Source organism: Epinephelus moara, chromosome 16 (genome assembly GCF_006386435.1).
Source record: "Epinephelus moara isolate mb chromosome 16, YSFRI_EMoa_1.0, whole genome shotgun sequence".
Lineage (NCBI taxonomy): Eukaryota > Metazoa > Chordata > Actinopteri > Perciformes > Serranidae > Epinephelus > Epinephelus moara.
In genome coordinates, this window is record NC_065521.1 from 36005920 (window position 1) to 36030666 (window position 24747).

General features: G+C 39.8%; 2 protein-coding genes across 3 annotated transcripts in view; one reads left to right on the forward strand and one right to left on the reverse strand.

Moving 5' to 3' along the window:
* The window catches only part of camta1a (calmodulin binding transcription activator 1a), a 929980-nt gene that overhangs the window by 246224 nt on the left and 659009 nt on the right, over positions 1-24747 (forward strand). The gene's annotated exons all lie outside the window — the stretch shown is intronic.
* LOC126402395 (protein kinase C and casein kinase substrate in neurons protein 1-like) overlaps positions 400-24747 on the reverse strand; it is a 57168-nt gene continuing 32820 nt past the window's right edge. For both annotated transcript variants that reach the window (XM_050064311.1, XM_050064312.1), the window contains 9 exons: positions 23728-23857; positions 17889-18045; positions 17474-17709; positions 14239-14394; positions 12435-12610; positions 8778-8898; positions 8573-8679; positions 6240-6439; positions 400-3256 (listed from right to left, as the gene is read on the reverse strand). In XM_050064311.1, the coding sequence (XP_049920268.1) occupies positions 3147-3256; positions 6240-6439; positions 8573-8679; positions 8778-8898; positions 12435-12610; positions 14239-14394; positions 17474-17709; positions 17889-18045; positions 23728-23787 (1323 nt within the window). In that variant the 5' untranslated portion in view covers positions 23788-23857 and the 3' untranslated portion in view covers positions 400-3146. The remainder of the gene's footprint in view (positions 3257-6239; positions 6440-8572; positions 8680-8777; positions 8899-12434; positions 12611-14238; positions 14395-17473; positions 17710-17888; positions 18046-23727; positions 23858-24747) is intronic.

Consider the following 24747-nt stretch of genomic DNA (forward strand, 5'->3'; position numbering starts at 1 on the left):
CTTTTTTTCACTGTTATAATCATTACAAAGCAAAAGCAGCATGTGTATACATTCAGTAGGCTATATCTTCAGTAGCTAGCTAGCTAACCCTACACTTTTCAGGGTCTGATTTTGGTTTTGGAACAGGGAAGAAACGTATATCTTTTTCCAACCTCTCCAGGTAACGAGTATCATTAATACATGACGTGCTCCAGGCACAACATTTAGCTCCAAATCCACAAAACCAGCCTGAAAATGAAGGAAATGGAGCACAGCTGTGTTGTTGTCGGACCCTGAGCTGAGCCGGGCTGATGCTATTATGATTGGTCGGTCTGCGTCCAGGGGCGGGACTTAGTGAAAGGACGATTACCAATTTTATGGGGTGTAATGGATAAGTAATATAACAAACAGTGTAACGAATTACTGTTGGCAGGGAGTAACAAGTTTTACTTTTGAAAAGAGTAACAAGTAATAAGTAATATATTACATTTTTAGAGTAACACTGACTTTCAGTCCATACAAAAAACACACGGACACTACCTTGTTTTTTTTTCAACAAACTTGTTTCCCCTTTCAAACCAATATCGCAATATTGACACCATCACAACAAATTTGAGTCGGGTTTTTCATCACTATCGTCATTATTATCTGTGATCATAATCATCTTTATGCATATTTAAATGAACTTCTTGTTACATCAAGATGAACAGGCACTACACCAGTTAGGAGATAAAAGTACATCACTAACTATAAACATACATCTTCTAGACCGCTAATATAGGGTTTCCACAACATGAGCTGCTGCTGTCCCCTGTGTGCATAAGGAAGAGATCATCAACATAAAAAAGCATTTACATGTACACCTTTTTACTGCCTCAACATGGTTAGGTCTTGTTGTTCAACTCAACACAGTTGTACAGTTACAATAGAATATAATCTTTAAATTACATCATCATATACAAATCTGACAGCGTGGGATAACGTCACGCTTTTATGATACACTGACAATTCCATTGCAATGAAATTCATACGATATGGTACCTATTACTTAATATGTTTTCCATTGCTGTTATTTTAATGAATCACATTTACATGTATAACACTACATTTTGTCTTAATAGTCAATCACTTGCTTTTTTTTTTTTTTTTTTTTTACATTTTTGTTTCTGTTACACTTACACAACTCATACACACTGGATGATGAAGAATGTTTTCCCCCAAAATATTAACCTGGTAATGTGGATTATGTGTTTGTGTTTCGTGTGTTTAATGCGTGTGTGTGTGTTCGTATATATATATATATATGTGTGTGTGCATACGCGCATCATTGAGGATGTGGGACAGTTTTAATGATAGGAGTCCTTTTTGCTATGCTGGACAGCTTTACTCTAAGACACAACTTGTGAGCTGGTGATGTGTTTCTCCTCATGTGTAAGACCCAAACCTGTCGTATCCACTTCCAGACACAGAGCTAAACACATCTGACTGCTGTTGGTCCGCTGAAAGTTAAAAAACTTCGGGACAACTAAGTTATAAAAAGCATCTCTCCCGTCTAATCAGAGATTCAGGTGCAACTTGTAGCTAAGATAACTCACTAATCAGCGTCTGATGAATGCGATTCCTGCTGTGAATTTAATTTCTATGGAGCAATTTTAAAATAATGCACTGCTAAGAGTCGTCTTATGAGCAGTGCAGCACTGGTGACGAATGTATTCCCTGTGTCGCTGCGCGGTGTTCTGCAGACAAATGAAGTTTGGGTGGACTGGGAGGCAGCTACAAGTTGATCCTCACTGAAGCTGTTTCACATGTGATATGTGAGAGTTATTGCATGGAGAGAAAACAGATAGTTGATGGTATTGGGTCATTCTTTGGCTCAGCAGGGAAACGGGCCACATAACTAGTGCTTTTTGCTAGGTAGGGCTTTAAATGACAGCAGAGAGCCATGTTTAGACAACACGCCCTCTCTCAAGCCCAAACACTAGTACATTCATGTCCTGTTGAAGAGGCTTCGATCTTCACACAAGCACAGTAACATGCCTCCACTGGCCCCTCGCTCTGGAAGAAAAAAAGTGCCCGGCACAGGCATTGTTCAGAACCCACCTCTCATACTGCAGTGGCGACCTCGAGAAGATGACTCGATCCGACTTTGCTCTGAGGGAATGTATCGCTCGTGTTTCTTGTTTGTTAGCAGTGGATTTAAAATGAGACCTGAAATACTGAACCAAGAATGAAAGCTTCTGCAGAAAACTGTGTATCCTTTTTCCTCGGACTGCATGGAGATGATACTGGCAAAGGATTTGTGATGCTAAGAACAGAAAAAAAAAGATGTCAAAAACAAAAACAAACAAACATAAAACAAGTTCATCATCAACACGCTTCCTTTCATGAAGCATGTCCAGAAGGATGTGATGCTTAAAACGTGAACTCTGCATTTGTAGTTGAAGTGTTGCATCGAGTTGTAGCCCTAAACGAGGCTGCAGGATTCAGGGAATGCGAGATTTTGCATAGCGCATGCTGCTATGCAAGTTCAGAAACAGTTTAAAACACATAGCACTGCACACACTGGAAAAGAGGTCGGACCAAATCACAAAGAAAAACAAAAAAACGAGAAAAAAAAAAATCAGAGGATACTGTTTGTGGTACTTTTAACACTACACAGCATTCCAGATGTAAGAATGACGACTGACCACACACAGCATTAGAAATGCTACACAAAAATGGCATCACACTGTATATACACAATGCAGGTTAGAGAAGCTCGTCTTTGTCGAATGGGTGTAACTGATTATATTATCTTCCCATTTTCACAAGAGAACAGACTGCAGTGGACTGCAAGTTTAAATAAGCTGCATTATACTTTAAATACAGCTACACAGAGAAGCAATGTGTTCCTGCACTGTCTTGATGTTATAGTCGAGTGTGTATATACTGGAATAACTGCTGCTCCTGTTTTTAAATGTGTAAGTCCACCCACCCCAAATGCTGGATAAAATATATTATACTGATATATCGTCTTTTTAGGTTACTAAGTTTTTATTTAGGCAAGACTGCTTGGCGCATCTGTTGGGCAAGGGATGTGTTGCTCTTAAGTCTCTGGCTATGTGCGGTGCAATTGGACGGGACAGTTCAGGCTGCCTCCAATGGCGTGTCCTTGTCCAGTAGCGTGACTAGATTGGCTCGACATAATTGGCCGGGTACAGTCCCTCTCGGCCGTTGTCCAAACGACCTCTACACCAGCCTTGCTCGTCTTCGTCCTCAGTCTTGGTCAGTTCATCACCTGTGAAGGAGACAGCACTCCTTAGTCCTGCGTCAAGAACGTTAATCTGAAATGAGGATATCTGGGAACACCGCTCTGTACTGTCTGTTCTTGTTCTTGTACAGAGGTCATGAGTCAAAGTCTCTCCCGCTCCCAGTAAAATTGACCAGACAAATATGTGCAAACCTCTTATAGAGATCACGTCTGTCTGGGTCAAATTGATCACTATGAGACCATGGTTCTATTTCTTTATTTCTGATACAGATTACCATCAAATTGACATTTATGTACGTATTACATGAATATAACGTACTCAGGTGCATTATGTGACCAGGCATTATCAATCCATCTGACAAGGGCGTCTTCAACAACAGATGTTTTCCCTGTGTGTATTTGTTTTCTGGCAGCCGAGACTGTTTCTCATTGTCTGAATGGAGGAACACCAAGTATCACTACCGCAGTTTTAAATGTGAACACAGCACCAGCCTCAAGTAGCCAGCCAGAAACAAACGGGTTACCACGATACAAAATATCATTGGAGTAAAGTTAAAAAAAAAATCCAAAATGAACACTATAAGCAGACTATGTGGTTACCATAAATAAATTGATTAACAAGCATCTCTATAGGAATAACTCTGTCCATTATTCTGCCATTCCTCCTATCGCACACTCACATATATGTAGTTTTTTGTCGAGCTGCGAGTGTCATGCAGGTTTGCATCACCGAAGGTTAATGACAAAAGCGGCGTTCATAAGGTCGGAGGTTCCGAGGGGGAGAAGTGCTATGAACACGTGGACGGAGCGGAATTTTTTGCTTGGAACGTTGTGCAGAAGTGTAGCAACCTGAGGACCCCGAGTTCACGTGGCATGACGTTACAGCAATGGCGGCCCCCTTTGCCACCGGTGAGTCAAATAATTTTTCTTAGGTAAAAAAAATGCATCTCAAAGACGTCTTTAAGCAAATTTTCCACTGCTACATGTAATTTGAATATTCCGTGCATAATTATACGTAGAATTAGTAACATTGCCAACACCATACATTAGCAAAACGTCTTTGACCTCTTCATTTAACCAAAAAGGCTAACAACATCAGCCCAGCTCCACTGGGCTACAGATTTATGCGTTCTCATTGAACAAAACACAGGAGAGCGAAAATCTTCTTGCGGGCATGCATGTTTGTTTACAACTAAGGTCCGATGTGAGGCGATGAACGCACTTTTTCCAGCAGTAGGGGCTAAAATCACTTGACAACACTGACTCCTCGGCGAGAGAGGAGAGGGTGAGACTCAGTGCTGCTGCCAGAGGAGCCGCTGAATGAGTTCCCTCTGAGCGGTAAGTCACTAAAAGAGTCTGAGGAGTTCATGAAACATTCAGGACGCCACAGTTTATTCCACACCACTGAAACTGCTCCTCTTTTTGGAACCACCGCAGAGTCTGTAATAATTTTGCTTTCAGCCATGCTTGTTGTTGCCATGGGTAACAGTATGACGTCAATATGTCAACAAGTCGAAATATCCCGAGGATCACGATTTGAATCTTTCTCATCATATTAAAAATGACAGTGGCATTAACGTGAACGAGATGATATGACACACCTCTATTTCACACCCAGCATCACTGATGAGTGCAGCTGACGGTCAACAGTGACATCACTGGGTTGGGCTGTTAACCTGGTAATGTGTTACTCTAATTCTGGAATATACTGGAATCAGTCTGGAATATATCCACTTGGTGTTTTTAATTATAGACTATTTAAAACTTGACAACATAAATATTCCTAATGAGTCCTTTTTGTTTTTCCAGTTGGAATTTTTTTGCAGTGTTTGTGAATTACATCAGCTGACAGGAAGTAAACATCGACCCAAGCTGTTGCCTAGCAATGCAATTCAAGCTAAACAGTCTAGAAAATGTAACTCCTCCAAGTTTATACAACCCCTAATTCCCAGAGGACACGACCTCAGTGTCTTCTGTGGAAACTGCAGCCATTGAATTTCAATTAAATTAATTTCATTAGGCTTTACTAAGCTGGTCTGACCCCACAGTAAAGGCAATGTAAATTAAGGTACCCTGTGGAGCTTTAGACCGTCAGCACTGTGGGAAGATGTCTTTAGGAGTGGGGCCCTGTTTTGTTTGTTCACATGCACAGGCGAACACACATGTAGTACGAGCACATGTGTGACGCAACATAATTCCTGCCAGTGGTTCCATACAATTTCACTGATGAAAAGCAGCAATGTGCTGACAAAACGCAAAGAAGACTGATTGTAAGTCAACATAAATGTAAACTACTCAGGTATTTAAAAAAATCGTCTTTGCAAATGTTTTCTGAGGAAAGAAGTGCATTCAATATTTAAGTTCGACCGCAAGGATACAAACGAACTAGTGTCAGAAACACTGAATGCAAATAGAGACTTTGTTTATTTACAAGAAAAGTCCACAGGGTACCTTTCATGTTTTTCAAGCAAGAACAAAGAAGAGAATTTGCGTGCAGGTATAAGATGTCTTCAAAGACTCCCTGCAGTCATTGGCATGTATCCCTAAGATGATTAAAAAACACCTCATCTCAAACTGTGTGGTTAAAAATAGGACAGCATGGGAATCAAGATGGAGACGCACAGCTGAAGCTTCTCCAATGGTTATTTCTCCATGCAGAGCTCGTCTTTAAATCCTTAGTCACGTCTTTTTTTAGGGCTCCAATGCACGTTTTCCACACTGTTTCCCAAAGAGCTGGTGTTAATTGGTGGCTAGTGCCTGTAATTTGTTTTCCAAATGGTCATTATTGACTAATCCCTGCTATCTTCTAACAAGGGAAGGGTGCTTTAGAAAAGAAACCAGGACAGAGCTGGTGATTTTTGACCACCTGTGTGATGCGACAGCTCGGCCATCTCATCATAAACCTCAGCCTACAGCGTCACAGGCCTCATTTATACATCATTAAGTAAACATGAGCTGCATGACAGCAGACAAAATCAATCTCCTGTGTCACCTGGTCACTGATAATTACCTGCTTTGAAGGTGAGCTCATCTTGTTCCTGGCCTTCATAGTCATAGAGAGCGCGGACGCGGACCCCTTTCCCAGAAGTGCTGGAATCATCTTCGAAAGAATTCCCGTTTCCACCGTTTTCGTTGCCAGAGTACGCAGCGGGCTGCTCGTCATCAGACCACTCAGTCGAGTAAGCTTGGTTTTTGTCATAGCTGCTCACACTGGAGGAGACAGAAAATGCACGGTGAGATTTGATGTTAAGAAAGGTATTCACACATCCAACTGTGTCAGATGCAGGTGCGCTGGAAAATATCACTTGAGTCTTTGAACAGAACATCCTGCAGACTGCTCTTGCTAACGTTTCGGTCCTCCTGGACCTTCGTCAAGAGCGTTCAACACCATTTTTATTTCCAACACTGAGCTTAAATAGAAACTGCCCCACCCATTTCACAGGTGTGCACAGGTGTTTGGGGAATTAATCAGCTGTGGGTGTGTTTCTCAATAATTGACAACAGCCTGAGCACCAGATGTCACATAGCACACAAAGGAAAGAACAAGGGAACAAGAAAAACATAGGAAAAATCTAGAACACACATCTCCTTCCACAATAAAGGCTACTTTCAAGATTATCAAAACATGTTGATCTTATGAATGAACACATCGGTCTTGCAGCTTTCATAAATCATTAAAAAAGTTCAACATTGTATACTCTTATGCCATGAATCATAAATTGGTCTTTGAGATCCCCAAATCCATTATAGCACGACATGCTATGGTATTTAATCATCTAATCCTTTGGGAGATACTTTTGCAGTATTTCTTTAAGTAGTATTTCTTCAATGTTACCAAATACTGGTGTTGAACACTCTTGACGAAGGTCCAGGAGGACTGAAATGTTAGTGTTACTAATAAATTGTGAAGATGAACAAGAGCAGTGTGCGGGATTTTCTGTTAAAAAAACCCAAAACTAAAGTCTTTATAATTATCACCAAATCCCATTAAAAGGTCAAAACCAATGATAAGTTGGTGCTACTAATGAATACTGTCACTGTAGCTTATTATTCTGTGCCACATGGGTGCAGCGTTCTCCCACCCACTTATAGAACTGGCCCGTCATAATGACTGGGAGAACATATATTTTCTCAGCTTTTAGTTTTAATACTATATATTCATCTCCCCCAATATTCAAATATGCTCAAAATGTCCCCTTAATATGTAGATAAAGGTATAAATAATGAAAAATATTAGTTATGCCATGACAAACAACCACACACTGGACTGAAGAGTAAATCATGCTGCCTACATGTGTGTTGACTGAACAGATATAACATTAAAAGTGAAAAATTGATCTACAAGAGGAGGAATATTTGACAGCAACACAGAATGACTGAGAGCCTTACTGCATTATGTTCCATTATATTTTGAATTGTCCCTTTTTTCCTTTACATAAATAAAAACATTTCCAACATTAACTGATGTAAAAACACAAAGTAGTGCATAAAAATTCATCAGAAAGTAGGAAAAACAATGTAGGAATGTAGGAAAATGTTGGACGTTTAAAATCATCCCCCTTAATGTTGAAATGAAACCTTATTTGTCTGACAAAAAAATAAAAAATAAAATAAAAATCAGGCCAAATCATACAAAAAAACATGGTGTTTCCTTAATAACTACATTTTAAAAAATAACTAAAATGTCAGTGTTCTGAATAAAATAATATACTGGTTTACACACCCCACAGCAAAAATATACTACGTTTCATTTTCACATGATCTGAGCAGTATACCCATGTGTGCCGCTTGTAATAAACACAAACTGTCTCTGGGAAATAATAAACTATCTGGCATTGAAAATGTTTTAGAAAAAGATTTAAAAAGTGTCAAAATCAACCAGACGCGCCAGTCGCCTTCCACAGCGTGGTATCAGTCATTTCTGTTTTAGTGAGTCCACCAGTTTGAAACCGTCAGAGGAAGACAAACAGTAACTTCTGTGGTTAAACAGCGCAGCCAAAACTGAAATCCTGGCGCTGTGCCTGGTGCCGCAGATCTTAACTGTTGAAAACTATTAAAAAGACATCAATAACACTCACTGTTGCACTGGAGGACATGCTCTTAAAATTATGATAAAGATGAGCAGTGTGGTTTAATTAGAGCTGATCCAACACACGCCATCCAGCTGCTGTAAATACTAACATGAAATCTGCAGCTGGAAATAGTCCCCAATAAATTCACTATTTCATTGTTGTCTGAGTAACATTTAATAAAAACTAAGGTGCCAATCTGTTTCAGGAAATGATTTAGCCTTTTTAAAAAACACAAGTATTCAGACTGATTAAATAGAGTGTGATTACTAACCTGCTACGGTCACCAGGTGGAGCCACATGGTCAGTGCTCGGGGTGGGTGGGGCTCCGTCTGGCTTCTTCTTCTTTGGAGGAGCGCTGGCCTGGTCTGGGTTGTATTCCTGGAGATGAGAGTGACAGGAAACACGTGAAAGCAGAATAAAGAAGAGCAGTAAATGAGGTCGAGATGTGTCTGCTGCTTAAAGGTTTGATGCTGTACCTCAAACGCAGGCCAGTTCATATGCATCCCCGGGCCGTGGTTGTTGCTGAACCACTTCAGGTCCTCTTGTGTGTTCGCACCGAGGATCGTGCGCTCCAGTTCTCTGTATATTGTGGCATAGCTGCGGAGAGGAAAAGGGAACAAATGGTGATGCTGGAAAGTGCCAGAAGAGACCCGGGGGTGCTGCCAACTTGGCGACAGAAGCCACAATGCAGTTCAAATTCTGGGTTGAGAGAGATCCAATGTTGGGTCATGATGAGACTTCAGTGTCTCCCTGAGTTTTCGGCTGAAGCTGAAGCCCTCAACAGCTGAAGTGTTTGGCCTGAATAATCCTAATAATCCTTTACAAGGGCAGTCTTGTTTACGGTGCCACAGTTTCACCAAATCTCTGCAATGTGTTAGAGATTAGAAAGGGCAGATTCCCCTCGTAGAGTTACCACCTAATTTACAGGATAAACCAAACTGACTACACTTCGTATATAAATGCAGTAAGAAAACATTTATCTACACACAATCTCCATAAAATCTGGGCATAAACAGACCATCTAACATCATCTAAGCTGGCACATTACATGAATGGGTGCTGTTTTGGATCGCAGAGATGAGCAACAGCACATTTTAAAAGTAGAGCATTTACGTTTTATAGCTAGATTTTGGAAAGATGAGGGCATGCTCTTTGTAAAAGGCGATAATATTCGGTAATGTCTATCAGTGGAGCAAATGGCTCTCTGCAGGTTTATGATCATGATCTTACTGAATCCAGAAAATACACAGTGATAATAATCCTTCTGGCTTTCATGATAATGACTTCAGCTCATGAAACAAGGCAGTTGCAGAGTGTTAGTGTGTGTTTTTATTTTCAGTGGGCGGCTCTTTAGCCCCTCTGCAGTGGCTCCCTGTGGCTTTGACCAAAAATTAGGCTACATGGAAATGCATCAGTTATTTTTGAACATTTTAATTTCTTATTTATCATTATTGTAGGTCTACAGGGATTCTTACATTATCCTATTGTAAAAAGAGGCCTACAACAAATTAAAAAAATGTTTTAACATTTCATCAGCTAACATGTGATATAGTGACGTCTATAGCCTGGTGTCTTTTCTCTAGCACATCAAGAGTGGTGACTTGTCTTGAGTCTCCTTAGTGAAGCTAACCGTGGATTCCAACTCCAGAAATGAAAAGTCTTGGAGGAAAATATTGTATTTAACACTGCAAGGAACCAAATATTCATAAAAACGTAACTGCAGAGTAGCCACCTGGTGGTTAACATATTAGACCTATTAGTCATGTGGATAAGCTAATTTAGACTCAATAAGGCTTTTTTAAAAGGGTTAAATATATTCAGGGGCTCCAGACAGATTTTTTTTTTTTTAACCAAAAAAGGCTCCTCTGGTAGTAAAGGTTGCTGACCCCTGGTCCAAGCTTTAAGTCTAGTATACAGTACACTGGGGGGGCCTAAAGAGTCAATCTTGCCCACATGTGTGATGACTAATAGGTGATCTGCAGGAAAATAAATATTTGAAAGCCATACAAAATGACTGAGAACCTTACTGTATTATATTCCTTCACATTTTTATATTTTGAATTGATGCCAGGCACCAGAATTTTATGTTTTCCTTTCCTTTACATAAATAGACATTTCTGCCATAAGTTGATGCAAAAAAAGCACAACTTAGTGCATGAAAAAAACACGAGAATGAAGGAAATGAAGGGTTTGATGCTCAAGATATTGTTAAAATGAAACGTAATGCCCTTGATATGACTCATTATAGCTGTAGAAAATAATATTCATTCACAGAAAATGTCTGCTATGCTATATTTGTCTAAGTAAACCTTGGCAGTAATTTCTAGTAACAGTCACTGCTGCACTGTAAAAAACAATAGGTTCATATAAATAGAGCATCCCTTCTATCTGCGTTTGTGTTGATAAATATGAGTTAAATGCCTCAAAAATATGTGGGACCAGTTTGTACAAAACACCTCAAGTTAAGATTTCTAGTCCTAGTTAAGGTTTCCTCAAAATAAAATCTGTTCCGCAAGTGTTTTCCTTAACGTTTCCTTAAAATGTTCACTTAAATATTTATGGTTTTCTCCTTGTCTTGGTCTTTTACTTAAAGGAGCCCTAGCCTGTTGCACAAAGTACCTTCAGCAAGGTAAAACAAAAGGTTATCTTTTATATGCTCTATCTTAACTGCAACATGACTGAGTTAATGGTGATGAATGAAAAAAACTAACACACCCAGAGAAGAGTGTTCTGTGACCAGGAGAACCCATTGGATACGCTTTTGATTTTACACTATAGATTTGATTGGATGAATTTTCGTTGCTTCTTCCTACAGTTGTTTTCTTTTTTCTGGTCTTTGGGGATCAAATTTACTTTGTAGTATGAGATTTCTATGATTGTATTCCTCCAGAAGTTTAATCTTTTCCTCCTCAGACCAATATGGTTTTCTTGTCTTCTTCTCTTCTGCCATTTTTCACTAACTAAAGGCCAACTGTGTGAGACGATAACAGGCGCCACAAGCGTGAGTCCAAGCAACAAACAATCTCCATGGAAACTTTTACCACTGTAAAATCTTTCAACACAGTAAATGAGTTTTTCCTTAACATAGGAAACCTTTTAAGGAATTCTGTGCAACTGTACAAGTCCCTCAGCTAAGGAGAAATGAAGCCTTAAGTGTCATACTTAAGGAGATAAGTAATGGTGTTTTGTGCAGCTGCACCCAGATCTTTTTTATTCTAAGAGTAAGAGATGAAACACAGTTACCCTGATGAGGACTGTTCCTTTATCACGAGTACAGATACTGACAAATGTTATTCATATAATACTTGTATTGATATAAAGTTAATTTCCTGTATTGGATACTTGTTTAATCTGAGTATTTGGTTCAACCCCAGTTAAAATTAAATGCAAAAATTACCACTATATGCATGACTCATATTGCAATCACAATGTCTGTCAAAATAGCGTAGTATGATTTCTTTTGTTATACCGTGCAGCCTCATTTTCTTCACAAAAACACAGCTGTTAGGGGCGACACAGGTGAGGTTGTGAATAGTAAAGGAGAGGACACACCAACATGAGTGATGACACCAGTCAGGATGAACCACACCACAATCCTCTCAACAGCAAAGGCCTTGAATCATTGATGGTAACCAGAGGCCGGCTTGGTTAAAGACCCTGAAAACCACTTTGCTGTGGGTCCCAGCTTTGTTGTTCCATGCAGGTTAAAAACAGCCCAGAATATGACAAGCGCTCACAGTGAACAAAATTCAGTTTGGCAGAAATGTCATTGACTGAATAATCAATTAATTAGTGCCGTGAGTCTGAACGCTAATGAGAAATGCATGCCTGGTTGAGACGTGTGTTGAGATTAATCAATTTGAGGAGAACTGTGCTGAATGTGACACAACAAATCAAACTAATCTGTTATAAAAAATAATGTTCAATGCTCAGAGTTCTTTACCCATGTTGCATTCAATACCACTGTGACTTTAAAACAAATATAAAATCACATGAGGAAAAACTGTTTTTGTGGTTTTTACCTCTGACATAGTATTTTACTAAATCATATGTGAGAGAAAACACAGTCAGAGCTTCTTTAACCTGCAGCTCTATGAAACCTTAATAAAACCGCCTCCTTCCGCCCGGCTGACCTTTGGTTCTCGGTGAGGTTAAGATGGCGTTTGATGTCCAGCAGGGCCTCCTTGAGGAAGGTCAGCCTCTTGACTTCATGCTGCTGGCACTGGTCAAACACCTGCTCCATGCACTCCATGTACTGCGGGGTGCACTTATTCAGCTCCTCCAGAGACTTCTCATACTTCTCTTTAGCCTGAGACACAAAAACACACAACACACTGTTCACTGAAGCTTCAGTGGAAAAGAAACTGTTTACCATGGCTCTGTGGCAATGTTGTAAAATTAAAAATCTGCAGCCTGTTGCACCAGCTGTGTGTAAGCTCAAACTTAGCCTTGCTGTACTGTAAATTATTACTGAGTTGTAATTTATGCATTGCTAAAATAAAAGCAGTTGCACCACAGTGATCAGTTACAACATAACTAAATAGTTACACATGTCCCAGGGGTCGGGGTAAATCATAAAATGCCACCGAATTAAACTCACTAACGGTAAAACAGCAGCATTTTTTCAGTAATTGCTGCCACTGTGCAACACAGTAACCCAGCAGAGACCTAATTTATTGATGTTATATTTCAATATCGACCCAGCTTACTACCATGTGCTGTAATACCAAGTGGCTCATTTCAGCCATCAAGCTACTGTGTACTGTAACAACAACAGTGGAACTCTTTTTATGGCCATTTGCCTTAGCTATGATTTTTCGTCCAAACTAGATGCCACACAGTGCTGGTCCTAGCATATTTGGTGTCCTAGGTGAGCCTCCCCCTCATATTTATTACCAAAATGCAAATAAACAACCTAACTAACAATATCAATCTATAATTCCATACAAAAATATATACAAATCAACATACAGAAATAAACCGTTTTAAAGTCATTTAGTCCTTCATTATACTAGTTTTAAATGACGTAAATTCAATAATACACATGTATGAAACAACCTTTAACATAACTTTCACCTGAAAAACAGCTTAAAAAAATAACCAAAAAGCCTTTTAACTACATATGCTACACCATAATTCCCTCTCTAATATCTACTTTATAGTGCTGTGAAAGCATCAACACATTTCTCCTTCAAACAGCTGATTTATTCAAGTTTCTCTCAAAAAAAACCCTACATTTTACAAGATTACATTGAACACATCATGAGAATATTATAATTTACCCTCATCCAATACTGACTTTTACTGAATAGAGCTTGAAAGCTTCACAATGCAAATCAATGCAACCTCAGTGAGCTGTTCATTGTGGCCATGGGCTGCTTAAAGGTAACGTCACCTAACTCTCCTCCTGCCAATTTCAGTTTCTTTCTCTCCACATCCACTCCTCTCAGTAGTGTAGTGGTGGTTGAGTGGGCACCAGAGAGCTTTTGTCGTTTTGACATGATAATGATACAGCGTGTTTCAGGGTTCAACGTGACGTCAGATTACTCGCCCATCTCCCCAGAGAGCAGGTAAAGTGTAAGGAGCTGGAGAGTGGGCTTCTCTATTATTTAGTAGGCTTTGCTATGTAGTTATGTTGTTGTGGCCTCATGTAATACTTCAAATTAGTAATAACATTACTAAAAAAAAGTTAAAGATAAACATTTTTTTCTTCCTCATTTGTGGTGCCCCTGATGGATGACAGCCCCCTTAGCATTTGCCCAAACTGCCTACACCACATGCTGCACTGATGCCACAAGTATTAACTGTCTTATTAATTATAGCAGCTGATTTAGCAACAAACTAACTGGTGGTTACTGGGGCTCTAATGTTTCAGACGTCTCTAACTAAACTTAAAGACTTTCATCTCTTCAAGTAGTTCCACAGCCTCGTTCTCACCTTCTGCACATCCTGCTTGCATTTGTCCGTCTTCTCGTGGAGTTTCTTCTGCTGGTCTGCTGTGACAGAAGCCTCAGTCTTGCCGTTGGCCTCTCGGGCTGCAGCCAGCTTCTCCTCCTTGCAGGCCATGTGGTACGATTTCTTAGCTGCCTCCATCTGGATGGACGAACATAGGAATTGTCAGTGTTTCACATACACGATCTAATTTGTCGCATCAGCTCATCTCAAAGGAGGAATGACTCTGTCCAGACACGATACTAGGTTGAAATGTGATCAGTATTTATAACTGCATAAAGATCATAAAGATGCCTTTTTTTTTTTTTTTGCTATTAAGGGTAAAACCTCAAAGTTAGAGCAGTAAAAACACTGTTTCTACTTGCTTCAGTTAGGCTTTGTTTCTAGTATATCACTGCACTAGTGAGGAAACAAATGTCCCAGTCAGACGTGGGTCTAATAGAGTCTCAGTCCACTCAAATCATACAGGTCCAGCCCCAAAGCAATGGACTCAAACAGCTCCTCAAAAGGGTAAAATACAGGGAAGATTCCACTTTCAACAAGGTGCTGCATCAACAGTTTCAGGCAGTAAAGTTTGTATCTACACAGCGTCTCCCTACACTGAAAATCAAGACTTGGTTCACTGACAATTAATTAGTGTCTGGCTCTGTTGCCTCGTAGAGTTTTTGTTTGAAATATCACGTACAAAGGAATTGTATTTTAACGTAGCTCTCAGAGCTGTAGATCGGGAGAGGTGCCAGTGAAACCACCATGGGTGCAGCCACAGACGGTGTCATGGAGAAGCTCCAGGATTTGCCTCTAGATGAAATCATTAATTCAGTCTGCCTCTGTGCTGCTCAGATATATGCTTAAATTCAGAAATTCAAACTTAAGCCCTATTTATATAACTTGTGTGGCCAGGGGACTTCATGTGATTTTAAATTTAATTATTACAATTAATTTTAAATATTTACAACATACAAACCTAACTCAAAAGGAGTAGATTATAATCAAAAACAAATTGATAATACAAATAAGTATATAATCAGAACATTTGAAATAAAATAAATAAATAAAACATAAAGTAAGAAGCCTGGCCTAATCAGAGGACTAATGGCGCATCAGTCTGGTAACAAATCTGATAGAGTTGTTGGTAGAGTATCAATATACGTCAAGCAGAGCTTCCAAATTCTAGAAAGGTGCCATATTCGTTTCTTGGACTATACATGCTCTTTTCAATTGGAATATTAATTCCAAAAACCATCTGCTGTGCACTTCCTGGTAATGCTCAAAGCTATTTACAAAAACCTCTTTCGGAAGTTCTGTAAAGAAGCACTAATGGTTGTTAAGTTCCTAAGAAGGCAGAGTTGTGCGTCTAATGGAAAAGTAAATCCAAGAGCCCTCCTTTATACCACATCTAAAACATCTGTCTAATGAATCAGGTTTATATTTATGCAATATCTGTGGCGTAATATAGAGTTGGTGTAGACAGTTATAATGGATCAGTCTGTATCTAGCATTAACTGTGGCAGACAAACTTATTTGACATAGTTCTGTCCAAAGCTCTAATTTATCATTCTTTTAATTTACATTTAAGCCATGATCTCACTCTTAATAATTGTTTAATTAGATCCAGAATTGTGAAGCACTTTGGAAACTAAGTTTCAACATGAGCACATTGAATGAATCATTGATTATTCTTCTGACAATTAAAGTAATAATGATTGAGATCACAGAGCCCCGTTTCCACTGAGCAGTTCAGTTCAGTACAGTGCGCTTTTTTTCCATTTCCACTGTGTAAAGTTGTGGATGGTACCAATGGAACCGTTCTGTACTGTCCCCATTTTTGGTCCCCCCTCTGTTGGGGTACCTAGCACACAGATCTGGTACTAAAAGGTGGAGCTGTGAACACTGCAGTCTGTTGATTGGTCAATAGAGGACGGTCACTCTGCTCAGGGCTGAGTTGTGGCTGGTTTTGAGGCTCATGTAACCACTGTTCATACTGTGGAGAGTTTTATTAGTAGACTGTAAGTATAAAATGAAAGGATGTTTTGCTGCCTCTCACAGCAGCTGGAGTCGGAGAAAAAAAAAAAAACTTAATTCACTGGGCCGACTGCCTGCAACTTTTAAGGTGGAACGTTAACTTGTAATGTTGATTAATGCATGAGCTGACGACGTGAATCCATCAGCATGCCTTAAATTTCACTTTAACAACTTTGACCTTCACTTTAGTTTTTACATGACAGACACTTTTAGTAATGAGTGGATCTTCAAGCGTTTATATATATTAATTTCAACCAGGGCTGCATTTATTCTAATCCTCACTTGCAGAAACAAAAAAAAAGCACTGTGGAGCGTCGTTCCTGTGGGCTTCGGCAACACTAATCCCCTGAGCTTGCCTGAGAAGGACTAAATGCACAAATCTGCAATACCTCATGGAGAGAGACTCTCACTGCAGCCTGTTCTGTTTTGTTCTGAAAATTCTGGCGTGCAGCCTCGTTCTGTATAATGAACGAGGTGCAGACTGATGGAGGAGGAAATACAGTGAGTGCTGGACGGAGCAGTAAGTGACAACAACCCCGTCCACATTTAAGAGTACTGTTTGCAGTGGAAATGCTAGGGTCTAGAGTTACTTTTGGTTCCAAAGGTACCAGTGTTTGGTGGAAACGGGCTTTGCAGTGATGATGGTTTGCTAAACATGATGAATTAGTGGCGTGGAAACTACAAATATCCACAGTTGTGTGTAATGACAGCTGCTCTGGCACCGGTGGAGAACCTCGCCAATGTAACACCATCAGTGAACATCCATGTTTGGCAAACTGTGGATGTGGAAATGAGGCTCGTGCATGTGCGCCCAGCTCTACAATGATTGAGATTTATAAAACAGGAAACATGCGTACGTGCGTCTTCATAAATGTGACGAAAAGAGCTGTATGCACATTTTTGTCTTTGTCCGTACACACAGTTTTATACATGTGGCCCCAGGTGTTACTTTGTGTTTTGCATTTTTCCCTACTGCATTTTGTTTTTATCAGGATGTCAAGTTTAAAATAATGGAGACTCATACAGGAATGAATGTTGCTGTGACACAGCTGGAGACAAATCAACATCTTAAGCACAAGTGCGAACCATACAGCCGCCCAATTCATGTCTCACATGATTCATGAAGTGAACACAACTTGTTCTGTCACATCAAGGACAAAGACGGTGACTCATATAAATTTGCTTCCATCCCCCTCACCTCCTTGAGCTTTTTAGCCCACGGTTTCTGCGCCTTCTTAAAGCCTTCCTCCGCCTCCTTCGCCTCTTTGAAGCCTCCGATCATCTGCTTGTGGTAGGCTTCCTTCTGCCAGTTCTTCACTTTCTCTACGTCTTCGTTCATCAGGTTGTTCTTCACATCTTGGTGCAGCTCGCTCACCTTCTCTGCCTCAGTCATCACAGCCAGCCAGGCTCTCTCCACTGAGCCGTACTGTGGGCCTGAGGGGTCGGACAAAATTATTAATTCCATATAAAATATTCAGTGCAATAACACGCAGCCAAATATTACCAGAGAGCAAACAGCAAACTCTGTACACGCTGTGGGAAATTGAAAAACAGCGTTAAGTACGTTCATTTGTTGAGCTATTTATTTTATTGAACCTCTCCAGCGTGCTGACCTTTCTCAATGAGCTGTCTCCATCTCTTGGACCAGGCAGTTAGCTGATCACCATACGCTTTCTCTATCTTGGCACGTTCCTGCAGGCAGCCCATGAGGTCATTGCAGAGCCGGTGGCCGTCATCAAATCTCTTGACAGCACGTTTGTAGTTCCCCACCTGAGAACACACAGACAGAAAGGTTAATGGGACAGAAAGCAAATCTGTCTGTACATACAGTATATCTCTAAAAGAAAAAAAAACAAAAAAAACCCCATCAAAATATGTTAAAAAAAAGATGAAAAAGTGTATTTTCATACATCAGTATGACTCATCAAAATATATGATGATAGGCTACACAGTTCGAGAATATATGGTATAACAGGGAGGACGCTTCCTTTAAGAACAGTCTTTTTAGTTAGTCTAGGTTTTTGAATTCGATTTCAGTATGTACAGTATTACTGTGCATAAACAACACATACACTTTTGGTCGTCATGTACTGGTAGAGTATTAAATGTAGCTGTTATAGCAAATAACACCCCCAAAGAAACAAGTAATAGGCGAGTAAAATAACATATTTTTAAAAGACCAGTTTCCTGTAAATATATAAAAACAGGCTGATTTAATGGGGTTTAGCTTTAAGGGGCCTCAAACTGAACAAAATTATAAACAACATTTCATTTCTGTGACCATTTCTTCGCTTTAAAGAGAGGTATGTGACATTATTATGGTTTATTCTTCACCTATCATTTTTTATCTGAATGCTAATAGCAGTTAGCGGATAGCTTTTGCTGTAGTAGCATTATTAGAGCATGAAGTCATTTACTCTCCTCTCCCAAAAACAGGATAGAAAGTCTTTTCAGAGTTGTTGTGTCTTTTAAAAGGTGCAATGTGTAAGATATGGCCAGAAATTTAGTTTAAAACATTCAACAACATTAACAGAATGTGAAGAAGTAACAGTTTTGACATTATGTTAGAGATGTTTATATACTGTTGGCAGAGATATCTACTGAAATGAGCATGCTTTCCAGCTAGCCCCGGTCCGTCCTGTCTTGTAAGACCACCTCGAGAGGCGATGGTGAGTCACCATCGTGTCCAATCTGTCCTCAGTCTAACAACAGAGGATAAAGAAGTAGAGCTGCCCCGAGGGCTTGTCAATAAGGTTGGGCAATTGGAAAGAACAGCATGTAGAGCCAGGAAATAGTCACATCTAACTTCGTGAAATGAGGGTTTATTTCGACCAAACCAGAGTTAGTGATCATTGAAACAATGGAAAGACCAACCAAGATGATGTGTGCGAGTTTCATTTTGTTTATGTCCAGTTTGAATTCAGTGAGTTTTACAATGAGTAAACAAGGCAATTAAGCTTGTCTAGTGGTTCCCAACTGGTGCAGTCACAGGACAGTCATACATGCGTTTGGCCATGTCGTTGAGCTAGTTTGCTGTCTCTGTCAAGTAGCTGTCCAGTGTCCAGTTGTCAGTCACTCACTCTACAGCAGGAAACGACACTTCACAGTAAAATCTTTGTGCTGGAATTTCACTGTACTTTAAAATAAAGTGTGTTTTTAAAGAACTTGACATGTTTACAAGTCACTTGTGGTCCATTCAGAGTGGACCCGACCCACCAGTTGGGAAACACTGGGCTAGTCTTAGTTTGGTGAAAGAGAGAAACTTAAATTCAGAACATGTATGGTTGTATTTTCAGGTTTAACAAGGATAATAGGTGTAAAAAAAATCTTTCTTGACATTTTGGTAAGTTTATTTTGTTTACTGACTAAACTAAAAAAAAGCTAAGAGAGCTTATACTGGTTGGTTTGGAGGTGAAATGCCCTTATTAGTTTGGAGCATGTGGCCAGGCATTGCACACTGCACCTTTAACTATTTTAGAAATAAAAACCAGACTGGGGTGCCTGTGACTCAGAGGTAGAGCAGGTCATCTACTAATTGAAAGATAGGCGGTTTGATCCCCAGCTCCTTTAATCCACATGTCAAAGTATCCTTGGGCCAGATACTGAACCCCAAATTACCTCCAGTGGCTGTTCCATTGGTGTGTGAGAGTGAATGGTTACTAAGTAGTAGGTGGCACCTTGGTAGCCTCGGCCACCAGTGTGTGAATGTGTGTGTGAATGGGTGGATAGTGTAAAAGCACTTTGAGAGGTCAGAAGACTAGAAAGGCTCGATACAAGTGCAGTCCATTTACCATTAGATAGAAATATAGGTGTGGAGGAAAATGTTAATGCTTTTACATTTTTATAATTAACAAAAATACGTATATATCTTTATTTTGCTTTAAACTTGATGGTTCCTCACATTAACATCCTCGTCTGCTACCAAAATGTTATTCTGTCTGTCTTTGTCAGAAATCAGAGATAATTTAAAACTAATTTTAGATCATGTTTACTTCAAAATCTGTGCTCCAAAACGGGCACTGGCTGAGTTACATGTGGGTGGGTGTCTGGCCCCATTTTATCTTAGAATGCATGGTATCCAGCACTGTTTTGGATATTTTGATGCTAATCTCTAAGTATATCCTGAAATGTACAGCACGTTCAATCAACTGCAGTATCTAATATGCTGCACTATTCATGCACATTCAATTCCACACAACAATCAGCTTCAGCCACATTTATTTTCTGGATAAAGACATCAAAACATTTTTTGTCCTATCCTATAAACACTCCAGTATCCAGAGTTATTTCCTGCCTTTTCTTTTAGGTCTCGCCACCTTAAGTGATACCGCCTTAAAAGAGCAGAGCCAGGCTGTGTGGATCCGCCTCCTCAGTGCCTGCAGGGGGCGTGAGCTCATGGTGCATGATGAAGGGAGGGTAGTGTGGAGAAGAGGGGGGGGGGTTGCTCGTGCCTGTGCATGTGTAGTTATGCAATGACATGGGCTTGTGTTTGTGTGTGTGTGTGTGTGTGTGTGTGTGTGTGTGTGTGTGTGTGTGACTGCTTTAATCCTCTTGAGTGGTGTAATGCAGGCAGACAGATTCTCAGGGATAGACATCGAGGTAGAGACAGAAATACATAGAAACCACACACTGCTGCTGTAAATACATACAGTCGTGTTCATACATACATCACACACATGCGTGTCTCTCTGAGAGCCTGTCTGATGCGTCTGCTGGCTGCAGGGCTACGCTGTGATTGGCCCTGACACAAGCATGCATGTGCGGTTACTGTTTGAGATGAGAGAGCTGCAGGGAGGCAGTGAGACAGGTGTGCGACGGTATGACTGTTGGCCTGCGTGACAGATTGCCAAGTCACACCAACAACAACACGCAGGTGGACTGGTTCTACACATGAAAACACGAGCCAGCTCTTGTTTTTGTGCCACAATTCAACATGGTGGTGATGGTTGGTTACACTTGATTAGTGCCTCTCGGCCTAGTTGGATCAAATATCAACGTTTCTGATGACAAAACCTGAGAATTGAGTGCTTTTCTCCAGCATTTATAAAGCATGAGCCGACCCGAGCTGTGTTGCTAGTATACAGATGCTATAGGCAGGTGCATGTGGTGAAAGACGGCCTCAGAGCGACTGATGACTGAGGCTCTTTGTCTCTGTCTCTGTGGCTGAGAGCCATGATACAAAGAAGACTCTGTACTGAGGGAATTCATTAACGCTAATTTGGTGCGGGGTAAAAAGTACACACACTGCATCTCAGCACAAGAAGTGAGGATGGATTGTATGATGTTTATATTTGCTGTGATGTCTCCTGTGATGACACAATTTACAATACACATGATTAACAATAGTGGTAAAATATTCTCTTCAATAAGAAACAACTGTGTTGAAATAGTGTCTGTGGCAGGTTCACATTTGGCACTCACATCTTTAACAAAGTAACACAGTAATTACTGTAAAATCATTTGTGCGCAGATAGTTTAACTAAATGATGGAAGCCCATTTACGCCAAAAGAATAATTGCTGCATTAGTCTCATCTTCAGTTTTTCACAGCCTGCCTTCTTGTCTGCCAGGAGAAAAGATACACAACAAGAAATACTAAAAATACAAATGGGCCCAAGTCGAATTAAGTCCACAAAAGACCAATTTATTTGAATTTGTAGCTCATAATTTGGACGTGCTATGAGTATATTTATCCTGTTATTCCAGACTTCAATGTATTTTTCTTCCTGGCATAAATGGGCTTCATTAACCAGAAACTAAACGTGAAAGCAGGACATGATAACTTACTTAATTATTTTAAAAGGTACATGGACATGTTTACAAAATATGATAATAAATAAGAGTTATGTAAGAGTGTTTGTTTGGATGATAACTCCTCATTTTCTTTCCTTTTTTAAAGCTGAATGTGTCAGACCAGAACGCTGTACTGACACTACAGACAAGGGGCATCTATGTTTTAAAGTCTAGATAAAACCAAAGACTAGACATAACTAATTTTTTTACTCTGTGACCAAAAATACAGACACTGCAACTTTCCATTTGCATAAAAGCTTTTTAGCTGCACTTCTGCTTAATGAAGCAGAGAAATTCCTGGTCATCATTAAATACTTCACCCCCCTAAATGTTCCCTTTGTTTTCTCGCATGCCTCCAGTTTGAACAAACTTGATGTAATGAAGTCACAGGGGTTTGTGTTTAACTACAGCAAAAACTAAACTGTCATGCAACTTGTGCAGTATAAGCCAAGCCTCATTTATCCGGTCGTATCCTCAGTACTTAACAGACATATGCATTTTCGCTAACACACTACTATTTAAAACACTTTTGCATAAACGACGTCTGTGCCTGAGACTGTTTGTGCAGAAGTGTTTTGAAAAAAAAAAAAAAGGAAATGTTTTTGCAAAACTGCATATGTTTGGGAAGCACTAGGCATACGACTGGATTCATGAGTAAATGGATGTTTTGATATAAAATGAATGAATGAATAATTTTATTTTGGTTACATACGTCTGGAGAAACAAAGATTATTTCTCACAAATTTTCTCACAGTCAGTCACCGAAAAAGGAACAGGCTGAAGCCCCCGGCTTATTTTTGCTTGCCCTATATTAACCAAAGGACAACCCAGAATATCAACTGTACCAAAGAAAGGAAATAAATAAATTTATAATTAAACACATTATACTCTAAATTACAATCAATAATCATTTGACATTTCAAGGCTTTTTAAAAACTCAACAGAGAGCAACACAATTTCAAATCAGCACTGAGTCCATTCCACAGTTTGACTCCCAAAACGGAAACACATCTGTGTTTTACATTAGGTCTCACTTTAGACGTTTCATAAATAAACAACCCTATATATAGTTTTACTGTTGTTAAATGAAGTCCCCTATGCCTTCAGTTTATCAAGAATTTTCTCCGTTTTTGGATTCGTTCACTATGGAGTCATGCAAGCTCCCAAATTCAGTGTAACACAGGGTGAGTAGCTGTTACACAAATGCTCATTTGGAGGTTTAAGTATTCCTTAAGAATCCAAAAATTGAAGGCAATAGTTTGACATTCAAGGGAAATACACTTTGCAATGACAGGATGAGAACTTTGATATCACTCTCATATCTGTAAAATATGAGGCTAGAGTCGGCAGCTGGTTAGCGTAACTTAGCATAAAGTGTAAAAATAAGATTTGAGAGTGGTATCAATCTTCCCATCTTACTCCCGGCAGGCCATGCTTAATTTGTGCAACTTCCTCCTTGAGCCTCAGTGGGTACCAAACAGCATCGCTGCAACTTCTGAGACAAATTTTCCTGTAAAAACTTGGTGACACTAATCTAATTTTCATGGTTTCAGTGGTGACTCTGTTGGGCTTCAGAGGCCACATTAATACAAGACACAGAGGATGGTAAGGGCTCAGGTCTTGGCTCATGTGAGAACAGATATGACGGTGTTGTCCGTACCTCCCAGAAGCTGTCCATGGTGTCGTCAGCACCCGCACATTCATCGTAGGAGCCAGACATTTTCCTGGATGTGGCAAAGCACTCTAATGACTAAACCTGTCCTCTGCAGCAGAGCTGGGTTCCTCATGCACTGGAAGACACAAAGAGAACGACAACAATGTGACTTTACATTAAACAGATACAGGAACAAAGATGTAAGGTGGATATGCACGAGCAGACATCAGAAGGCCAAAAACTGAGGAGAAGCAATGGAGCAATTTTCCCTGGCAACTGGAGGAAACCTTTCAGTGTTTCTATATGAGGCGTTTATAATAATGAGATAAAAATAGTCTCCTCCGCCATGCATACAGCGCCGTGCCCTGAGGAATGAGAGGGGGCATCTTATATTGGTGTGTCCTAGAAAAAAGACCAGAGAGAGTGGAGCATCACGGCCATCACACAGCTCTGACCCTGAATCCTTCCACTGTGCAAAAACTGTCACTTGACACATTACATCTGAGGGTGAACACGCACACACTACACTGTAAAAAGAAGCCTGAAGTGTGCCTTTTGTGTTATTTTAGAATCGTGTAATTGCCAATATTATCACATTTACTGTTATGATATGATATTACCATTACTTCCATATCCAGTCTGATATTTTGCATGTGTATTTGTTTCCTTTGTCTCTGTTTATATTGTAACACTGTCCAATTTTGACAGTTTTATTTATTGTTTTGTTGTATTTTTACTAATAACCAAAAGTGCTGCAGTAGTAAAGTGCAGATCTTTGCAAGGCAGCTGCGCACCCCAGGCTGATCGCAGCTACTCTAGACAACTCTTGTAGTTTCCGCAGACGCTGTGCAGCACAATTCAGAAGCTAAGAACAATACATGGCTTGTCTATTTTTGACTATTTTCCTGCTAATAGGCACTGTATGTGAAATAAATATACAACATAATTATGTGGATGAATGTATTTCAATAACTAAAACAACACAACAAACCTTTGATCCATGTCATTAACAACTTCAACGGTACT